Raw genomic sequence first — 19,370 nt, 5'->3', positions numbered from 1 at the left:
TCGACAGACTTCAAGATCTGCACAATCTTAAATGCCGGAGTGCTCCTTTTGCTTTCACTTGAAGGGGTTACAGACGGCGCTGGCCACAATGAGCACACAAATCCAATCCAATCCAATCTCTGTTTTGCTTGGTGGTAGGTGTTCTCTGGTGCAGATACACTGGCTACTGTATGCGGAGGCTGTAGTGACTGTTTTTTCCAGTCGAGCCCACATATTTGCTTTGTCGTGGTCGAGGCAAGAAGATTTCGGTCATACCATAGATGCATAATACAGTCGAGCCCGCTTATAACGAACCTGAGCGTGACGCGGCATCCGTTCGCTGTATCCCGAAGTTCGTAGTAAATGAAACACAGCTTTTAAAAAAAGGTTGCGAGTGAAAACACAAACCTTTTTTTGCCCCAAAAAGGCTGTGATGCACGTGTTTCGAAGAGAGGAAGCGATAAGGGTGGTCTCGAGTTCATTTAAAACGGCAGTGTGCTCATTCACCGAGGTCTGTGGTATAAGCTGCATGAGGCACTGGCTCCAAAGTTTCGTTGTTCTCGCAATTCGATTCCTCCAAAAAGCTCTCACCACGTACTTCATTTACGATGCCCAAATCCGTGCACGGTTTCACAGTGTCTGCATCATCATCGGACCATCACAACATTGGTCCCACCCGCTCTCCCAGGTCGGAGTCGACGACGCGCTGCCACAAATCGCCGCCGCAGTTCGGAAGCTTCAGGCTCGGCATTGGGCCCGATGTCAACGAAGTCAGCCTCGCGAAAATAGTTTCGCGCTCATGTAGTCGTCACCGTCGCCCATGAAATATTCACCATCTCCACAGCTGAATACCGGGACACCCAAAGCAACAAGTTGGCTGCTAAGTGGTCAACAGCTATGAGCAAGCGCTCTGCAACGCAGCACCTAACGTGCGGATTATGCTCTAGCCAAGCGGTCACTTTTTTAGACGTTTTGTTGAGCAGCAGGAAAAAGTGCGCTAGTCCTCTCGTCGGCCATCATGACCACACACGCACACCAAGAGCGAGCAAGACGCGCACAGGCGACACATGCCAGAATGCATGCAACAGCTCTGGGCCCGTTTCCAGTCAGAAAATGAAACTGATTCGAGCCAACGTGGCAGGCGTCGCGAAGCGGTGGAGACGGGCGAAGGGGTTGTGATCAAGAGAGCAGAGGAGAGCAGACTTGCGAGAGAAGGGCAAGAAGTTGCAATAGAGAGAGGGGAGGATGCGGCGGGAGGGTGCCCTTGAAAACCAGAACACACGAGAGGAGGCAGGTTGGGTAGCTTGCTTGAAACGTCCGCGAAACTTGCTCACAGAAAAACTTGGAAAGAGTGCCTGAGCGCGCAGAATTCAAAGCATGGCCGCCTGAATTAGTGCGCGCGGCGGTGTTCGAACAATCGGCGGCCGTGGTGAAAAAATCGTTTTGTTGCGCCGGCGGGTTTGCGTGGCCTTACGAACTTCGATATTTCGCGATTCGTTTTGCGCAAATTAACTGCCGTTTTCGCGCTTTCGCACCCGTGCGGAAGGCATGCTGAGCCGAGTGCCATGTGAGCGAGAACAAGTCCTAAACACGAAACGAATCGCAAATCATCAGTGTCGGTGGGGTAGTGTATGCGCGTGCACTAGACGCAGACTATCGAATACAGTCAGTGGCCGACGATGTTGGCAAATGGTCTGGTCACTCCAAGCTGGCGACGTCAACGACAGTACCAGCGATCAAAAACAGTGTAGACGGCCGACCGGTCTTCGAAAGATCGGTGGCAGTGAGAAAACACGGGCCTCGTCTGGCGATGCGGAGTGCTCAGAGTAGCGGGGGGACAAAGCACGGAGAGGTGCTTAACAAAAAGCAGTCTGGGCATGGAGGAAGGAAAGTTGTTTCCTTCTTCCATGGGTTGGGGAGAGCGGCAACTAGAGAGTCGCGTAGACAGGGTCGGCATTTAACTATAAGAATGTATGGGCACCTCGCCGATGCCTGATCGGTGGTCGAAATTGGTTTCCCGGGAAGTCGGCAGACCGCTGACTCCATTCACTGTAACCGATCCGCGGCGCTCGGAGACGTTCGTTGCAAGTGTGATTTTGTGCCATTGTACCAATGTATACTTTCACGGTCACGCGGATATTGTTTGTTTTAAGCGAACGTTCGTTTTAAGTGGGGCCGTTATATGTGGGCTCGACTGCATATCACATTGTCTGAAGAAAATAGGGCAACAGTGTGGCATTCGAGTGGTTTTTTCAGCACCCCATAAACTGTCATATCTTTTGCATGTCACCTGTCCAAAAAAAAAAAAAGAAACGCCAATGCACTATGAAGCATCGCAAAAGATATGTAGAACGAACACATAATGTCATTTATCAGATTTTGCTTTCATGTGGATGTTGTTATATAAGCCTAACAGGAAGGTATCTAAATGACTGCCTCTGTGAGCACAAAAATAATGTGCGCAATGCCAAAGAAGGTTTTTTGGCTATTTATTGACGATGCTGCGGTCGCACAGCCCTGTTTGCAAAAACCAGAATCATTGGCAGACATCCGGACACACGTACTCGAGAAATCGTTGAAGCCGCCCATATCGCGAAAGGAGGTTCACTATGCATCAGCATTGCTTCTATCTGTTTATCGATAAAAGAATTACCCTTTTTTGAAAAGCGCATGTAACCATCCTTTGGAAGAAATCTTGTCATGCTTTTATTTTTCATTTTGTTTTTACGTATATATTTTTCTTTCGTGTTAATGAAAATTCAATTGCTAGTTAGCGCTTCTCTGTGTCTCTTCTTTAGTACCCCAGTGTTGAGTTTGTGCTGTGCATACTTCATTATGTTTAACGTGTTACCATTGGGGCTGTTCATGCTTTGTAATAAAGCTGTGCGAAAAAAGACTTCATCCTAATTATCATGCTTTGAAGAAAGAGTCTATGCATATACAACAAAGTATTAATATAAGGACCAGTTTTTGCAGCGCTTTTAAGGTTTTTTTATAAATGGGTTGAAATTGAAGTTTCAATTGTTTCTTTTGCCAGCCTGTATAACTTTGACTATTCTTCTTCAGTGCTTCTTTGACCTTTAGCATTCATGGTGTCAGTTTTTTTTTAGTACACTTGTGTTGAATATTCAGAAGGATGCAAAGACCAGGGCTAAGTTCATAGGCGGAAATTGAAGTTTAAATTGTTTATTTTGCCATCCTGTGTAGTTGCTTGTACAACTTCAACTGTATTCTCCTTCAGTGCTTCTTTGACAATTAGCATTCATGATGTCAGTTCTCTGGGTACATTTGTGTTGAATACAGTTAAACCAGGGTATAATTAAATTGATGAGCTCCCAGAAAAATTAATTCTAAAAAGGATTTCATTATGTGCGGATTCAATACAAAAATTCGGAAAATAAACGCACAAGTTAATCAAAAGGGGCACTGAAGGCAGAACTAACCCAAAAAACCTATATAGCAGTGAAAAACTGCGTTACTATTGCGATATCAATTATATGGACACTCTTGGCGGGTTTTTTGTTGTTGCCGCCGTGTTCCATAACAAGTATAAATTGTAGGTGTGTGCAAATATTCGAACGTTTTTAATATTCACCGAATATTGCATTTGTAATATTCGTACTCGATTCGATATAACCACATATTCGAAAATTTCAAATGTTCCAACTGGAATATTCTTTGAATATTCAATGTTCACAAATATTCATTTGCATATGTCACTGTGGAGAACTTACGATTTTGTGCATTTGCGATAAGAGCCTCAGTCGATCATGCAGTGATTACTACGATTGCGGCGTGAGTGCGGTGATGCCTGCATGGAAATTCACGGGACCGTGATGACTGCTACCAACGAATGCGGCGGCACGTCATCACGATACACCTACTAACGATGAACATCTCAATCATTCTAAATCATGTGCTGCCTGCACGGCAATGCATGTAGCATAGCGTTTTAGCGCTGTTAAGGTTAATTTAAACGTACCGACCACATTGTTCGCAGCCGCGTCCTTGTGCACGGGACCCCAAGTGCGCATCGCTCGTGGAAACAAAGGCAACTCGCTGCCGCCGCATTGGCTTGACAAAATAGTCTTCACACCTTGGCTCGGTCCTGTGCTAAGCGAGCACAAAGAAATATATCTTTACGCAAGTGCAAATGCCTGCATATATGTTACAGGGTGCAGTGCTGGTGGAGTGAGCTTAGTAAGTGATGCACTGCACGCAATTAGCTATGAGCATGCTCAGCTTGACGTACAATGGTAACGCGTTTTATGTGTACCCACGCCAGTTTTTGCTAATGGATCGCCGTACAAATGTATGCGCATATGCCAATGCCTGACGAGTCGTCTGTCAGCTGTGCCGCTACTTCAGCATGTATATTCTCTTCATAGTTCCGGAAAGATTTCATGGTCAGACATGGTTACACAAATGAGCTGAAGTGTTTTTCTGCGCAATGGCAAACATAGAAAAAGCCATGCAGTTTAACCTTACAATGTCGTCATCGCATGTAGTTCTTCATCGCTAACCGCGGCACACGTAAGATGACGAATGGATTCATGCTTAGTTCCTCTGTGTTCCCGACAGTGCCTTTGAAAATTCGTTGTACTTGCATCGCGCTCGCGTGGCAACGTCTCCTACAATGAACCCTTTGTTACACCGTTTCTGCGATCTCGCCCTTTTGCCAACGTCGGTTTACTGCCGATGGCAGCCAGTGTGCCGAAGGGGGTCGCATGCAGCAAAATAGTGCCCTCGCCTCCGGGAGTTGTGGCTTTGTTAACAAAAAGGCATATTTGGGGCGTCTTTCTATGTCACATTAGTAATCGTCTATCTCGCGTGCTTACCTCATGTTATCGCTGCCTCTGTCACCTCGGTCAAGATGGTGCAGCTATCAGCGCTACACAACTTGATCGGAAGATGGCGAGCACGCAGTCCTTGAGAAAGGCAACAGAAGCAAGCGAGATATTGAGTAAGGCTGTGTGTTGAAAAACACCCCAAGTACTCCTATTTTTCTTAGTGGCTTGACTGGTGAGAACAGGGAAGAAAATTGAAAATAAAACTATAAAATCGGGCTCTTTCGAGCCGAAACTGGTAGTGTGGAAACCTAGATGAATTGGGAACACCTGGGCTGTTTAAATAATTCAATAGGTTTAAGTGCACGGGTGTTAATTGTTACATAATCAAACCAGTGGCCTCATGCTCATCATGGCTGGTACGAAAACTTTTCTTTGTTTTTGTAATAAAGTGCTACCACATAGAAAAAAAAAGATGCAAAAGGTTTGTTGAACATGTGGATTGAACCCAAGACATCACAGTCACAAACTCAACTATTACAGATTTGTGCTTTCTGGCAAGTACAGATGGTGACATATTTTTTTATTTTTGTGCACAATAACTGACTATAATAACAATTGTACTTTCCAGCATAAATATATTATTGATTAAAGAATCACTGATGGAAAAAACATTGCACCTCTTTATTATTTGATATTCGATTCATATTCGAAGCTAGGTATTGGTATTTGATTCGTATTAGAAAGTTTTGATATTTGCACACTCTACTAATTTGATAACATGCGCCCGCGCATCACAATTTTTACGAGGGGGCTGAAGTGCATGAGCACTGCTGAAGCAGAGATTAACTAAGTTGGCCCATCTCAATCGCCTGGAAAAACCTCAAGATAACATCCCCCATATGTTACTACTGCCATCGAACAGAATGGAAACCACCTGTCTTGAATGAGCATAAAAAAACACGGGAGGGGTGTCGCTCGAGTAGGAGCAATTAACTTTAGTTTTAAGGGAAGTCGGGATAGCTGGCACGCATGCTGTCGCGGCAAGTATATTAGTGCACTATCAACGCAAAGAGACTGTGTGAAAAGAGCATTCCCTGGAGCGGCCGTATTTGCCCACACCAGCGTTTTGTAGGAGTTCCGCGATATCGGATCCAAAAGAGTTGGCTGCCAGCCTTACTTTGTATAACATTACCATTTTTTGCTATTGTGTTCATTGCATTGCATTCAGTGCACTGTCGTGTTGCTGCCAGAGCTAATCAGCTAATCACAAAGGTTATGAGCCTGCGAGTTTGTGGCGCAGCGCAAGACGTAAGTGCGTGATGAGTAGACCTCCGAAGATTGGTCGCCACCATTGTCTCGGAGAGTTTTCATCAGCGCCTAATCTTACATCCCCTCAGCAGTGACGTCGCGGTTGTCGGCATTCAAAAAAAAAAGGGGGGGGGGAGGGGGAATAGCAAAGCTTAATGTCGTTGGGGGCCACACCATGTGCGCGCAGTGAAACCGTGCACGCACGCACGGCGTCGAAAATGAAGAGCGATCAACGCAGATATCGCGAAAAACGATTTGGTAAAGCACCCTCCATATGCAGGGCAACCCCACATATGTGACATTAACTAAAAGCGTGGCACTGCCAACGCAAAAGTAGTTTTCTTTTTATGTTTTAAGTTACGAGGGGGGCACACCCGCGCATGCTCCCACAGCGGCAAGAATGGTGGCAATGCTGGCTCCTGGCGCGCAGGCCCGCCTCGCGCTAACCCACGTGCAGTAATGAGTGCTCGCTCTCACCTGGTTGTCGCCGGCGCCGCAAACGCACCGTATGCGCTGCCGCCGCTTCGCGCTTGGTTGTCGGTGAGGTGCGCGTGGAAGGTGCATGCTCGTACCAAAATGAAAAAACCCAGGGTGAAGTTCCTATATTGTCCACGGGGAAAATTTCTTATATGAAGGTTGTCTCCCACTGTTACTTTGTTACATAGAGGTCGCAAATACATGTGCTTTCATAGAGCAATGGCAGGCTATAGAAAAACTTTGTTATATCGAGGAATTCGTTTTATGAAAGTTCGTTCTAAGCAGGTTTAACTGTACAAGGATGACAACGCCAGGACTCAGTTCTTGTTCAGTGCCATTTCAATGTTACTTTCATACTTGCATCGAATTGTATCCAGAGTGGGCCTTTGCTAGTCTCACAAGCCTGGCATTGGCAAATTTCCACAGGTGCAGCCAGGTGCAGGTGCCCAGACAGCACGATTTCCAGCGTTCGCCTCTCCTGCATCGACGCTGGAACACGACGCGTCCCTTGCCAAGACTTGCTGCAGCGTTGCACATGCAATGCAGCGGCTCCTCGACAAGCTGTGCCGCTGCCATGGCCAGTTGTCCAAGGCACCTCATGCGCTGAGGTGCGTATGATTGTATTTGTCCTGAGTACACTAAAGTAGATTGGGTTGAAGATTGGGAAGTTCGGATGCATAATTTACAGGGAGCGCGCATGGATGACTGAGGCCCAGAGAACACAGCACAAGCACTCACTTTCAGTGGAAGTTAAGGAAACAAAAAAAAAGTTACCTATAGTATGTCTATGATGTCAACCTTAGGTGAGGAGAAGCGGGTGCAGTTGGCTCGGTCATTGAGTCACCGCTTATTTATCAACAGGCTGGACAGGAATTCAAATTGCAAATGTCACACATTGGTTAAAACCAAGGCTAACAGCAGCATGAGGCACTAACCCTTTTCAATATGAAACCTTTACCAATGTTCTGTCTGTTCCGGTCTGAAACTTAAGAAATCAAAGTGCTAGTAAAGTAAGTAGGGAATGTGCGAATATCAAAATTTTCTGTTTCTGATACAAATCGAATACGAATGCATAGCTTTGAGTACGAGTTGAATATCAAATAATAAAGAGCTTCATTTTTTTTTCACCAGTAATCTTTTATTCATTCTTACGCTTAAGTTAAAAGCAGTACACTTGTTGGCTGTTCTAGTCTGTTATTGCACAAACACACAAAAAAGTCATCTGTACCTGCCAGGAAGCATATGACTGTAATAGTTTAGCTTGTGACTGTAATGTGTTGCATCCAATTCACATGTTTAAAAACTTTTTGTATCTTTTTTTTTATGTGGTAGCACTTTATTACGAAAAAAAGAGGGTTTTGTACCTATCATCATGACTATAGTGTGCATGAGGCACGGAGCGAGAATATTTGAGGAGGCCAAAAAACTTCTTCCGCTAACTTTTTCTTTCTTCTTATCGTTCTCTTGCCCATCCGAGCTTTTACATCCCACACCAACCAAATCGGCGCTCATGTTCTGGGAGTGAATGAAGCGGAAGAGGAGGGCAAATAGAGCGTGATGCGGTTCTTGGCGATAATAGCTTTTTATCTGCAACTTGTAGCAAATCTTCTGTATTATGTACAGCTCTACTGGAATAGTGTAATAGACGTCGATGATGTGATGCACTTTTATGCTGACGCACGTTGCGTGATGACTGGTGCATAAATTTTCCTTTTTTTTTTTTTTTTTTTTGCTGCAGCTGTGTTCTGGAAGATCAGACTGAGAAGCAAATGGCCAAGCTGAACCAGGCGAAGACCATCAGCAGCCTGCTCGATCAGCAGCTCAGGTTACTTTCCGTCAGGTGAGTATGCATCGCTTGTCACAAGGTTTTAAGAGTGTGCGGCTGTGGGGTATGTTAATGAATGCTGACGTTACGTGAAAGGCTGTCAGGCTGCATTGTAATCAGTCCTGCACTATAAGTGGTTATAAGTGGTCTCAACCACATTATAAAAAACACAGACGTCAACGCTACACCAGTTTTCAGTCGTTAAACCCCAGTAATCATTTTCAGTCACCACTGTACTAGTCTTTTTCAATAGTAAAAAGGACATAAGTGGAAAATTTACACAGCTTGAAACACCAGGAAAAGCTGCACAGAATAGCCAATGAAAAGTGTCGCGCAAGGAAATGTTACCGTATTTACTCTATTCTACTGCGCCCTCGACTGTAACGCGCACCGGGTTTCCAGGATGAAAAAAAAAAATGTAAGACATCGATTGCAACGCGCACCCATTTTTCTCGTTGGCCCACACGATCACACCACTCGGGAAAAAGACTCCTTTCGGGAACGTCTTCCGTTTAAATATGAAGTACGGGGAAAGCTTGTGCCTATCTGACGTGCAACGGAGCATTGCCGTCACTCTAGTTTTACTGTGGCCCGATGTCAGCACGCGAACTTGCTTCGCCCCTTCTTCTCGACGGTCGTGGTGCAGGCATGTCAAAGTAAAGAGGCGTCTGATCGGCATTCCCGATTTTCCCAAGCAGGGAGCCATTGTTGTGCCCCAAGTTTAGGACGAACCTCTGAAAACTGAAGCTTTTCTTCGTACATCTCCGGCAACTTTTGGCGTATGCCTGTTTGCCTTCAGAGGAAAAAGCCTTTCCTCTTCATAAAGTTAGTTAGCCAGCACCTGCTCGCTTTAAACTGGCTCCGCATTAGCCCTTTTTCTAAGGCTAGCTGCATAGCCTGTACTTGGAGCAGTTCTGTCGTCACGGGCCACTGTGCCGCTCACTGCTCAATCACATACTTGCTGAGCAGCTCTTCAATTTGCGGAAACCGACCCTGCTGTGGTCTGCTGAAGCCTTTGCGTGAATCTTTGCTGTCGACAATATTCTGCTTTTGTTTCCGCCAGTCCCGCACGCACGTTTCGGGAACTTCGAACAACCGCGATGCAGCCCGATTTACATCCGTTTCGGCACACGCGATGACTTTTCTTTTAGAAGCGGCATCGTGGTGCACTCGTCGAGTTTTTGGAGTCGACCCTTCCATGCCGTCGATGCTAATGCACACTAAGATGACGAACTCCTCAGCACACGTACGAAGTGCTGCACATGCGAGCCACATAGGCAGAAATTGCCGACGCGCCATGCCGACGCACGCAGGGGGCGGCCATTTTAGAATGCCGATGGCAATAGAATGACCGTATTTTTTTTTTTTTCGTACTCGATTCTAACGCGCATGCGATTTATGAACTTGCTTAACCGGAAAAAAGGTGTGCGTTAGATTCGAGTAGTTACGATAGGTGGCCTGATGTCTTGTATATTTAGAAATTTAGGGCTGTCTGCAGGAAAGTGAGGAGCCGAGAAATAATTTCACATTTTGGGATATTATATATCATGATACATGCGCCTATGTGCTTATTTATTTTGTTATACATGACGAAACTTCTCTCTTTTTGGGACTTCAAAAGTTGTGTTCCAAAATGTGTGACAGATAACTATTCGGAAAGATTGATGTGCTCTTTCAAAGTGACCTTGTTTTTCTGTATCTTTTCACATCACTTGCAGCCACTGCGACCTGTGTGATCTGGCAGAGCTGCTACAGCCTCAGGCACAATCCAACGAGCTGCTACGGCTATCACGAACGCTTGCCGACAAGCGAGAGAGCCAGGCTGCCGTGAGTGAAATCGGCTACTATGAAATCCACAAGATACAGGGAACCTTGATTATTCATTTCTCAGTCTTGCGATGACTTGCATTTTATGACCCGTCAGCTTGGTCGAGGCAAGACCCTCAGAAAAATAATGTTTAGAACTGCATTACGCGATGCTATTAACGCGATAGTGTTAAAGAGCCCGTTTTGCAGAAATTTTGGTGTCGGCATCGGCAGTTGTGAGCGAAAAATCATCTTGCGTGTGACCGGAAAATGGAGAAAGAGGCAAGTAAAGAAAATTAATAAAATATTCAGGGTCTTGGTGAGGTTTGAACCCGGGTCGTTCGCCTGGCAAGCAAGTGTTCTAGTACAGAGCCACGCATTTGCTCAGAAATACAGTGAAAACAACTATCCTGCTTGGAAACGAGGTGAACGTAACTTGCACGCTTTACAAACGCATGTGTCCTTTATACATGCTTCGCAATGCTACGTGTAATATCACAGTAATAATGCATGTTGCAAGCGTACATTGTGATTGGGCATCACAACATGCTTTTATCATGAATTCATGGTTTAAAGCAGGCCACCCACTACAATAGGCACACATGTTACTGCGGCTTTTCCCTTAACACCACCTAGGGGGTGCTTAGCAAGCTCGAAAAGAAGCGATTCGCATGAATGTTCGTGATTTAAAGCATGCTATGCATTACGCAGAATGCAGTCGTATGCGAAAGCTTCACTGACACAAGCCATTTTGAACTAGGTACAGGATATGGCTATCGCGTTCATCTCGAAGCTTAAGGATCCCCCAATTTTTCACCACAATCCTTCATCGTACAGAAATTGTCTGATATCATTAGAGAAATAAATAATCTTTTTTTACTCTCATCTGACATCCACCAAGTATTCGTGGGTGCTAAAGAAAAACCTATAAAACCCTTGGTTGACAATTAGAAAAGATGAGTGTGTGAGGCAGGCGCAGTATGCCTTCTTAGAACGCAAACTTTATTCTTCTTATTGGCAGCTTTTTTTTTTCTGTGATTGAGCCTTCCTGGCTTCAAGGGGGGAGGCGGCTTTGAAAAAAAACTTTTTTATTTGTTGACCTACAGCAATGAAATTTGGCATGCATACTCCTAAGTGTCTAGAATTGGGAAATATGCAGTTTCATCATGATAGCTTCAGTAGTTCTCAAGTTACATAATGCTACACGATCCAATTACATGGTCTGCTCGTGGAAAGCCTAGCGCTGCAACAAAACGTGCCAGGAAGCTGCGAATGATGTTGATCTTTACTCAAAAGAAAGCTACAGGGTATGACACTCTCGGAATTTTTTAGTAAGTTCTCGTTTTTTTTTAGAGATCATCATGGCTGCCGACACACATTGTCAGAAACAATGGCACGGACAAATCATCGTCTAGAAAAATAACAGGGCCACAAAACAGAAATTGAAGATTGCTGTACCCACAAGCAGTGTTCAGGGATTCAGGGAAAAAAAAACAGAATCAAAATCGGTCCAGTCATTCTCGTGCTACTCTTTCCACGAGCAATGCACAATGTCCAAAACACACTTGTGAGAAAAAGCCTGTCGAAGTTTTCGACAGGCTTTTTTTCAATGAACTTTTTTGTTTCTCGTTGGATATTGATGAAAATTGGCACAGACACTAAGAATAACCTCACAGTGCTTCCATAAAAATTTTGAAGCGATACCACGCATACTTTACGAGAAACAAATTATTTCTTCATTGATCCATGTGGAGGGGCTGAGCATAATGTCAAAAAAAAAAACAGTATTGAGAAAGCTGCGTTAAAAGTTTCAACTTTTCTTTATGTCTCTAAGACACCTAAAAATTGTGATCTCAGGTTAGTCTTGTGATATTTGACTTCTTTTCATGATTTACTCCTTTTCATGAGTTACAAAGAACAAGTATGAATTTCAAACCGAGTTCTTTGTATGAAGGAGTGGTGTGATAGGTATGACAGAAAAGATTGTAATTGAATAAAACCATATATTGAAATTATTAAACATACTTTTTTTGTGCTGAAGTTGTAATTAGCATAATTAAGTACTTGATTACAAATATTCACTGAACTTTTTTTTATTTGGAGAGAAGTTTATTGCATCAGAAAAATGGATCACACCATGACGGCCTATGCCTCCTTTCTAAATAACAAAGTTATGGGCAGAAGACTGGTGGCACGGGAATTTCCAGCAGTATAAAACGGGCATATAAAAATTCGTGCCCCTGATTCACACATGCTCTTTCGCCGCTCTAGCCGTGAAACGCATCATCATACAGCCGGTCGCGGAAACTCTAATCTACAGCAATTCATTAACCCCGGAACATTCATAGACGTTCGTGGCGATATCAAGCACGGCTCCAAGCACGTCTGAATCGCATCACAAAAGCTTACTGACGGCACTCCATATGACCGTGGGATGCGCGGCCTCATGGACAGTGCAGGCGGCGCGTAATGCACTTGCTGGCGGCGTTCGAGGACGATGCGCGAAATGTGTAACTACGAAGCCAAAAAATCGGCACGCACTGCACTTGGCATCGCATTTTCGAATGACGACGCGCGAAACTGCTAGCCGCTGTTCCGAGCGATCCTTGGCAGTGAAGGGGGGGGGGGGGGGGGATGACGAGCTTGACTGTGTTGTCCGCTGCCGATGCGTAAAATGCACGTACGATATTCAGAGGAGCTAGCGAGTGATGTGGTACATTCCTTGCGAAGTCGGCGGAGTTAGGGCTAAAGACGACTTCAATGACGCGCGGCGCTCGTAGTAGCCTGATCGCGCATCCGCTTACTGCTCGTAACTAAAGCGTAGTTATATCTTAAGTGATTATCAAGCCGTGAACATGTCACGAAGTGGCGATTTTCGAGAGCCATGTCCTCGCGACGCACAAGCAGCAGACGACGATCTCCCGGAGCGAGCATCGGGCCAATGGCGAGGCGAGCTGAGGCAACATGGCGGCCACGGCCAATCAAGGGCCTCAAAACGACCTTCAAACATTTGCTTTTTGCTCGCTTGTTGTTAAAGGGAGGAGCCAGCTGAGGTGGGAAAATTAAACACGGAGAAGTGCTCTTTCCGATGAGCCCAAGAAGCCGGCTCCCGGCCCAAGCATAGCGAAGCTATTATTTTTTGAAAATCGCCGTTTTCTCGCCATTTCCAGAAAAATTTCTGCTACCTAGGTGGGTGAAACGAACTTTCTGAAGCACTTCTGCGCGGTTTTCAGTGTAGATATTTTGGAACCAGATAGAAAAAGGGTTCCAGAAACTGAAAACTTGAGTTTCAAAAAATCGATTTTTTTTTGGCATTTTTCGCGATCCCAAAGCCGCGTCCCCCCTTGAAATTGATTTTGCATATCCATGGATGGTGGGTATTTCTTTAGGACAGTTACCCAGACAAGTTCAATCTACAGGGAGTAGCTTCGGCTAGTCCACAAACTAGTCTTCAATATATGAATATTTTTGCATTTATAGTCCGTGAAAACTTTTCCTGGTCATCATGCTGCTGAAGATCTCTATTTTTGAAGCAGTCACAGGCCTCGTGCATGCAAAAAGAATGTGACACAGTAATCATCGGTGTGCAGAAGAGGTTTCCCATGACATGAGCATTATAATAATGGTGGCATATCACCAATTGCATTTCAAGAGGATACCAATATGACATGGACAGCTAAGTCGCGCTAAAAATTATTCTGTGTGAATTCGAAACAAAATGGGTTTAGTCGCTATTATGCGATGGCAATGACACCAACCATATATGACCTTCGTGGCAGGAGGCTGTTGCCATTGCAGTTTTTGTTTCGTTTTTACATGCAGGCAATTTTGGACTCGTCTTATTGCAACGAAAACGCTCATCAGCTTTTTTTTTTCTTTAAGTTTAGAGCAAATATTTGCTCACGCCTTCTTTTATTAAATACTTTCTTGTATCTTTAAGAAAATTTAACCTATCTTTTTTTTAGAGAAGGACATGGTTGTGGCGTGGGCTTAATAAACGAGTACTGACACCATTTTTTGGAGGCAAGTTTACCCTGCCATACGAATCTCCCGTATACAGAGACGGCTCTGAGTAAGTGGGACGCTCAGCAAATGCTGATGAGATATTTTATTTTGATATTAAAGTCAAATTTCTCGCGGCACACCTACCGACATCGACACTAATTTGACGTAAAGCTACTGTACTATAACGAAGTGCTTGATTGGGCTTGTTGGTGCTGCATGGTAGACGAAGAAAGTGCTTAACAGCGCAAATGACTGGAGGGGATAGAAGAGACGTTAACAGCGCTCTGTTCTCGTCTCTTCTATCCTATCCTGTCGTTTGCGCTGTTAAGCACTTTATTCGGCTACAGTACTAACCCTGGTGACTTCACACAGTAGTCTGGCAACTTGTGATGATGTCAAGCACCAAAATGCAAAAATGGCAGCTTGCATGTCGCTGTCTCAATCATCTGCTTGCACTGTGCAGCCACTAGGGGCTTTTAGCTTGTACGTACAACTCTTTACGTTTCCGCGTTACCGTATACTGAACAGGACCTGTGCATACGCAGGTCTTTACGAAACGTAAACCTTTACGTAGCGTAAGCTACATGCTGGATGGGCTTTATGTTTGCAACTCTATCTGGCGAATCCACATTCGTTAGTAAGAGCTTGTAATATCCACATTGCGGAGACTCCAGCTGTTGAGTCTAAATAAGCCAAAGTGCGAGCGCCAATAGCAGTTACATTGTTTCAGCCAGATTATGAAAACTAGAATGGCCTAGAACATCAATATCGTAGACGTGTGAGCCCCAGACGGCTGGATAGGTTGCACAATCTAGCGAGGTCGAAATGAACCAGGAAATCACAAAATTGTTATTGTTAAAACATTGTATCTTGTACGTCGGGAAAAAAAACCTTGAAACGGCATTATTAGGAATGAGTTACCTTTTTAATCATTTTCAGCTCAAAAAATTATGTGTAAGCCGATGTGTTTATGATTGTGGTTGCACGAAGTGTCACAAGATGTCGAGACCATCGTGGCAGTAACCTTGTATTTGTTCACCCTTTCACCAATATAAAGAAACGTCTCGTGATTTCGCCGCAGCAGTGATTCAATTCTATCTGAGCTAAAGATAGTTTAAATGCTGTTAGCATCACCATTTATGGTTTGCGAAAACGTAAAAGCATACGTTTGCCTTCGTATGTAAACGTTTACGTAGGGGAAGTTAAAACGTTGAAAAATATGCGTGTCGGTAAGACAGTAAACGCAAACAGGTATCCGCTGACACGTTAACATAAAGAAGTATACGTACAAGTGAAAAGCCCCTATTGTCATCCAGAATACCTGTGAAGCGAGCTAGGGGAGTCTAGAATGGTGTATGTGCACGCGAATACAAGATATACGTTTATCACAGGACAAGTGAATCGTTTGATGTTGACTTTTTCGTCATGGCACCAATATTTTGCCCTGTGAATTGTCTTGCGCGGGTGAAACGAAGGACAATAGGTGCAAGGCTCCACCGACTCCAGTTCGATCTGGCGCTGAGACAAGCTGAGGTCTAGGCGGAAACTGGACGCCAACCAAGCAGAGTTTACTCTGTTTGGTGCACTTAACTCCTAGTGCGTACATGCGCAACATGCAGTTGCTGACCGACCTGCGCCTTAGGAGTGATGGCAACCTAATGTTGTGCCCTTTTGCCGCGACAGTTGTCACATGTGCGGCGCGCAGCAGACTAAGTATGCGATCGAAGAAGCAATGCGGGGATGAGGATACGTCATGAAAAGTCGCGCGTGCACATACTACCGTGTAGTGGCACTGCTTATACCAAGTCGTGACGTCAGGGTACAGTAGGAACCGAAACTAGCTTTTAAAAGCATGCTGTAATTAATTTTACGGGGTGCATTCATGCTTACCCCTGCATTTTCTACGTTCTCGGGGGCTTGGGCTATCATTTGACGTAAAAAAAGAATGATAAGGATTTTTGAAAATCCTTAAATTTGCATTTTTTTTATAACCATTGTCGCTCATCTCACAGCATATTATTTGTGATGCCATAAATTTTTCAGGTGGCAAATGTAATGTTCCCATCACAAAGGAATTGAGAACATCAGTAGCTTCTACACGGAACCAACACCTTGCATTTTTGGAAACTTAAAAGAGGCAGGAGGACGAGAAACAGAAAAATAAATGTTGCATTGAGATGGAGGTCGAAATGCTCAATAAGAAGGAAAAGAAACCAGAAGCTGCTGTTATGGAAGTACTGTATTTACTCACATAATTTGCGCACTTTTTAACGCTATTTAGGGGCCCCGAGAAGGGGGTGCGCAAAGTATGCGGGGATTTTGCGAGCGCATATACGAAATATTGTGCCACAGTCCTAACGCACGCAGTATAAACATTAAAAAAGGAAATTAAGTTGGAGCGCAAATGATACATACTTTCTAATTTAAAAGAATTAGCATGTACTTTAACCAGGCAGAAATGTCACGCGCGGTGTAGTAGGAATCACTGATCACGAAGTCTGATTGGGAAATAATCATCGTCGTGGCCGCTGTCCCAGCCCTTTCAAAGCACGCCGTCCTCGGTTCCGCCGAGCGCGTTCGAATTTCCCATTTTCTTCAAGCTCTTCTCAACAATGCTGGGAGAAACTACATACTATGACACGGTGAAATGGAAGACCTAAGCATCCGAATGTAATTGAAAGGGCCTTCAATGGCAGAAAACTTGCATGAGCAAGCACGCACACCTTCTGCTTTCTCACGTATCGATCGCGCCAATCGTCACATGTTGAAGTACTTCGCCTTGAAGTGCTTGGCAGCGGCGGGGTTCCCGGTTCCTTCGGCATCGCAAGAAAACTGTGAAAATGTGTCGGCCGGATGGCGAAACCTAAACTTTTGAAATCGACCAAGCGTGCGTTGCAGCGCGAAAGCAGAGAACGAGAGAGGACAGTTCGCGCGACAGGTCTTCGCATGTCTCCGATGCCAGAAGTTGTCCGTGCCATGACGTGAGCATTCATTGTCGCGGTGGTAGAGATAGGGAGAGGCAAACGCTCTAGTAGTTCCGCCGACCCATTTGGGTACAGTATTCTAGGGAATTTGGTTCGGGGGAAGTCCTCGGAAGTAGGGACTTTGCACACGCAGCCCGTTTGACTGCGCTTGCTTGCTCAATGAGGCGTGCCTGTCTGAAGCATTGAAATATCCAAAATCTCTTCGTGCGCGCGCCGGCGAACTGGCTCGGGCGAATTGGGGAGATCAAAATATTGCTACGGGGTACCACAAATGAACATTGTAGAAAAGAGGACGATGTTTAGGGCGAGCTCGTGCAGACCGGGCTCCATATTGTATGCCTGCCTGTTTACCAAAAGTAAAGGCATTTTTCAGACGCCTTTCCCCCGTAAAATTTTGGTGGAGAGTGCGGGTCTTCCCACAGTCAACACCACGACGATTCTACGCAGCGGACGTTCCTTGGCTGCCTGTGCGATGCCTGGTCAAGACAAACACGAGGATTCTTCGGAGACTACCCCAACCGTGCTTCGTCCAACTACGCAGCAACCAACAGCACCGCATCCAGCTGCTACTAACCGCACTGTCGTCCTGACTCAACCGCGTGACCCAGGCACATTTTTGGGCAGTGACAGTACTGACGTGGAGGAATGGCTTCAGCTGTACGAAAGGGTGAGCGCTCTTTACAACTGGGATCCGACGCTCATGTTGGCCAATATTATTTTCTACCTTGATGGTACAGCTAAAGTTTGGTTTTACAACCACGAGGAAGATATCACGAGTTGGGAGATCTGTAAGCAGAAACTCATCGATCTCTTCGGCAAGCCCATCGGGCGTCGTCGTGCTGCGCAGAAAGAACTAGCGTCCCGACTCCAGTCCGGCACCGAGTCGTACGTCACATACATACAACATGTGCTCGCCCTCTGCCGGAAGGTTGATGGCAAGATGCCGGAATCTGAAAAGATCGCACACATCCTCAAAGGAATCGCCGATGACGCCTTCAATCTCCTCGTATTTCGAAACTCATCGACCGTAGACAACGTTATTAATGAATGCCGACGCTTCGAAGACGCGAAAACTTGCCGTATCACTCCACACTTTTCGCGTCTTCCCAACACGGCTGCAACATCAACCTGCGAGGATGCCCGTTTGGCACCAGCCCCTGCTGCTTCCGACAATATTGTGCGCATCGTGCACCACGAAATCGAGGCAGCATCTCCCCTGTCTGACCAAGTCCAGGCCCCTGACGACTCTCGCGCCACGATTTCTTTAATCAAGAGTGTCATACGCCAGGAACTGGCCAACGCCGGACTTCAGACGCTATGCTCCGTTAACCAACCTGACTACCGACTGCCCAGTACACCTAATATGTCCCGCAGACCGAACAACCGCCCACGTTACCGGAACCCAGCAGAATGGCGAACTTCCGATGACAGGCCGATCTGTTCCAATTGTGGACGAGTGGGCCATATTTCACGTCATTGCCGCACTTCCTGGGGTTGGCAGCCATGGTCGCATTATGCCAACACCCGACGCCCACCTGCTGGCTCTCGGATGCCGATCTACACGGCACAAGATGATGCTTCGCCATCCAGGTCCGCCCAACCAAGCCGCTCCCCGTTGCCCTCTGGATGCATGTCCCGCTTAACTAACCGACATCGCTCCCCCTCACCCTCCTACCACCAGTCCTCGGAAAACTGACGGGCGCAGCTCCTAGAGGTGAGCCTGCTTCGACGACCCGACCCAAAATTCCTCTACACATGATACCCGGACACAACAACTTGATTAAAGTAAATGTTGACGGTACTTCTGTGGCAGCACTCATTGACACCGGCGCTCACATATCAGTCATGAACTCCAGCCTCTGTGCTCGACTCAAGAAAGTGCTCACTCCTGCTCCGATCACTCTTGTCCGAGTAGCTGATGGTGCAACACCAGCGGTCACCGGGATGTGTGCCGCCCGTGTCACTGTTGCTGGACGTCATACCACTGTTCTGTTTTACGTACTAGACCACTGCCCACATGACATCATATTGGGACTCGATTTTCTGTCGGAGCATTCCGCCCTAATTGACTGTTCTGCTGGTGTTGTTCAGCTCGGCCTACCACAGGCCGTTAAACCTCGTGATCCTGCGCCGCCAAAGCTATGCTCCACCGACTTTGTTCACCTGTCTTGTCGAGCTGTGACGTATATTAACGTC

At 45.8% G+C, this 19,370-nt stretch overlaps 1 protein-coding gene across 1 annotated transcript in view; it reads left to right on the top strand.

The window, feature by feature from the left end:
* LOC119163178 (serine/threonine-protein kinase TBK1) overlaps window positions 1–19,370 on the top strand; it is an 86,018-nt gene that overhangs the window by 33,856 nt on the left and 32,792 nt on the right. The window contains exons 11-13 of the mRNA XM_037415124.2: window positions 6,981–7,162; window positions 8,293–8,394; window positions 10,098–10,206. Of these exons, the coding sequence (XP_037271021.2) occupies window positions 6,981–7,162; window positions 8,293–8,394; window positions 10,098–10,206 (393 nt within the window). The remainder of the gene's footprint in view (window positions 1–6,980; window positions 7,163–8,292; window positions 8,395–10,097; window positions 10,207–19,370) is intronic.

Source organism: Rhipicephalus microplus, unplaced genomic scaffold (assembly GCF_043290135.1).
Source record: "Rhipicephalus microplus isolate Deutch F79 unplaced genomic scaffold, USDA_Rmic scaffold_45, whole genome shotgun sequence".
NCBI classification, from domain to species: Eukaryota; Metazoa; Arthropoda; class Arachnida; order Ixodida; family Ixodidae; genus Rhipicephalus; species Rhipicephalus microplus.
This window is presented reverse-complemented; position numbering and strand designations above follow the sequence as displayed.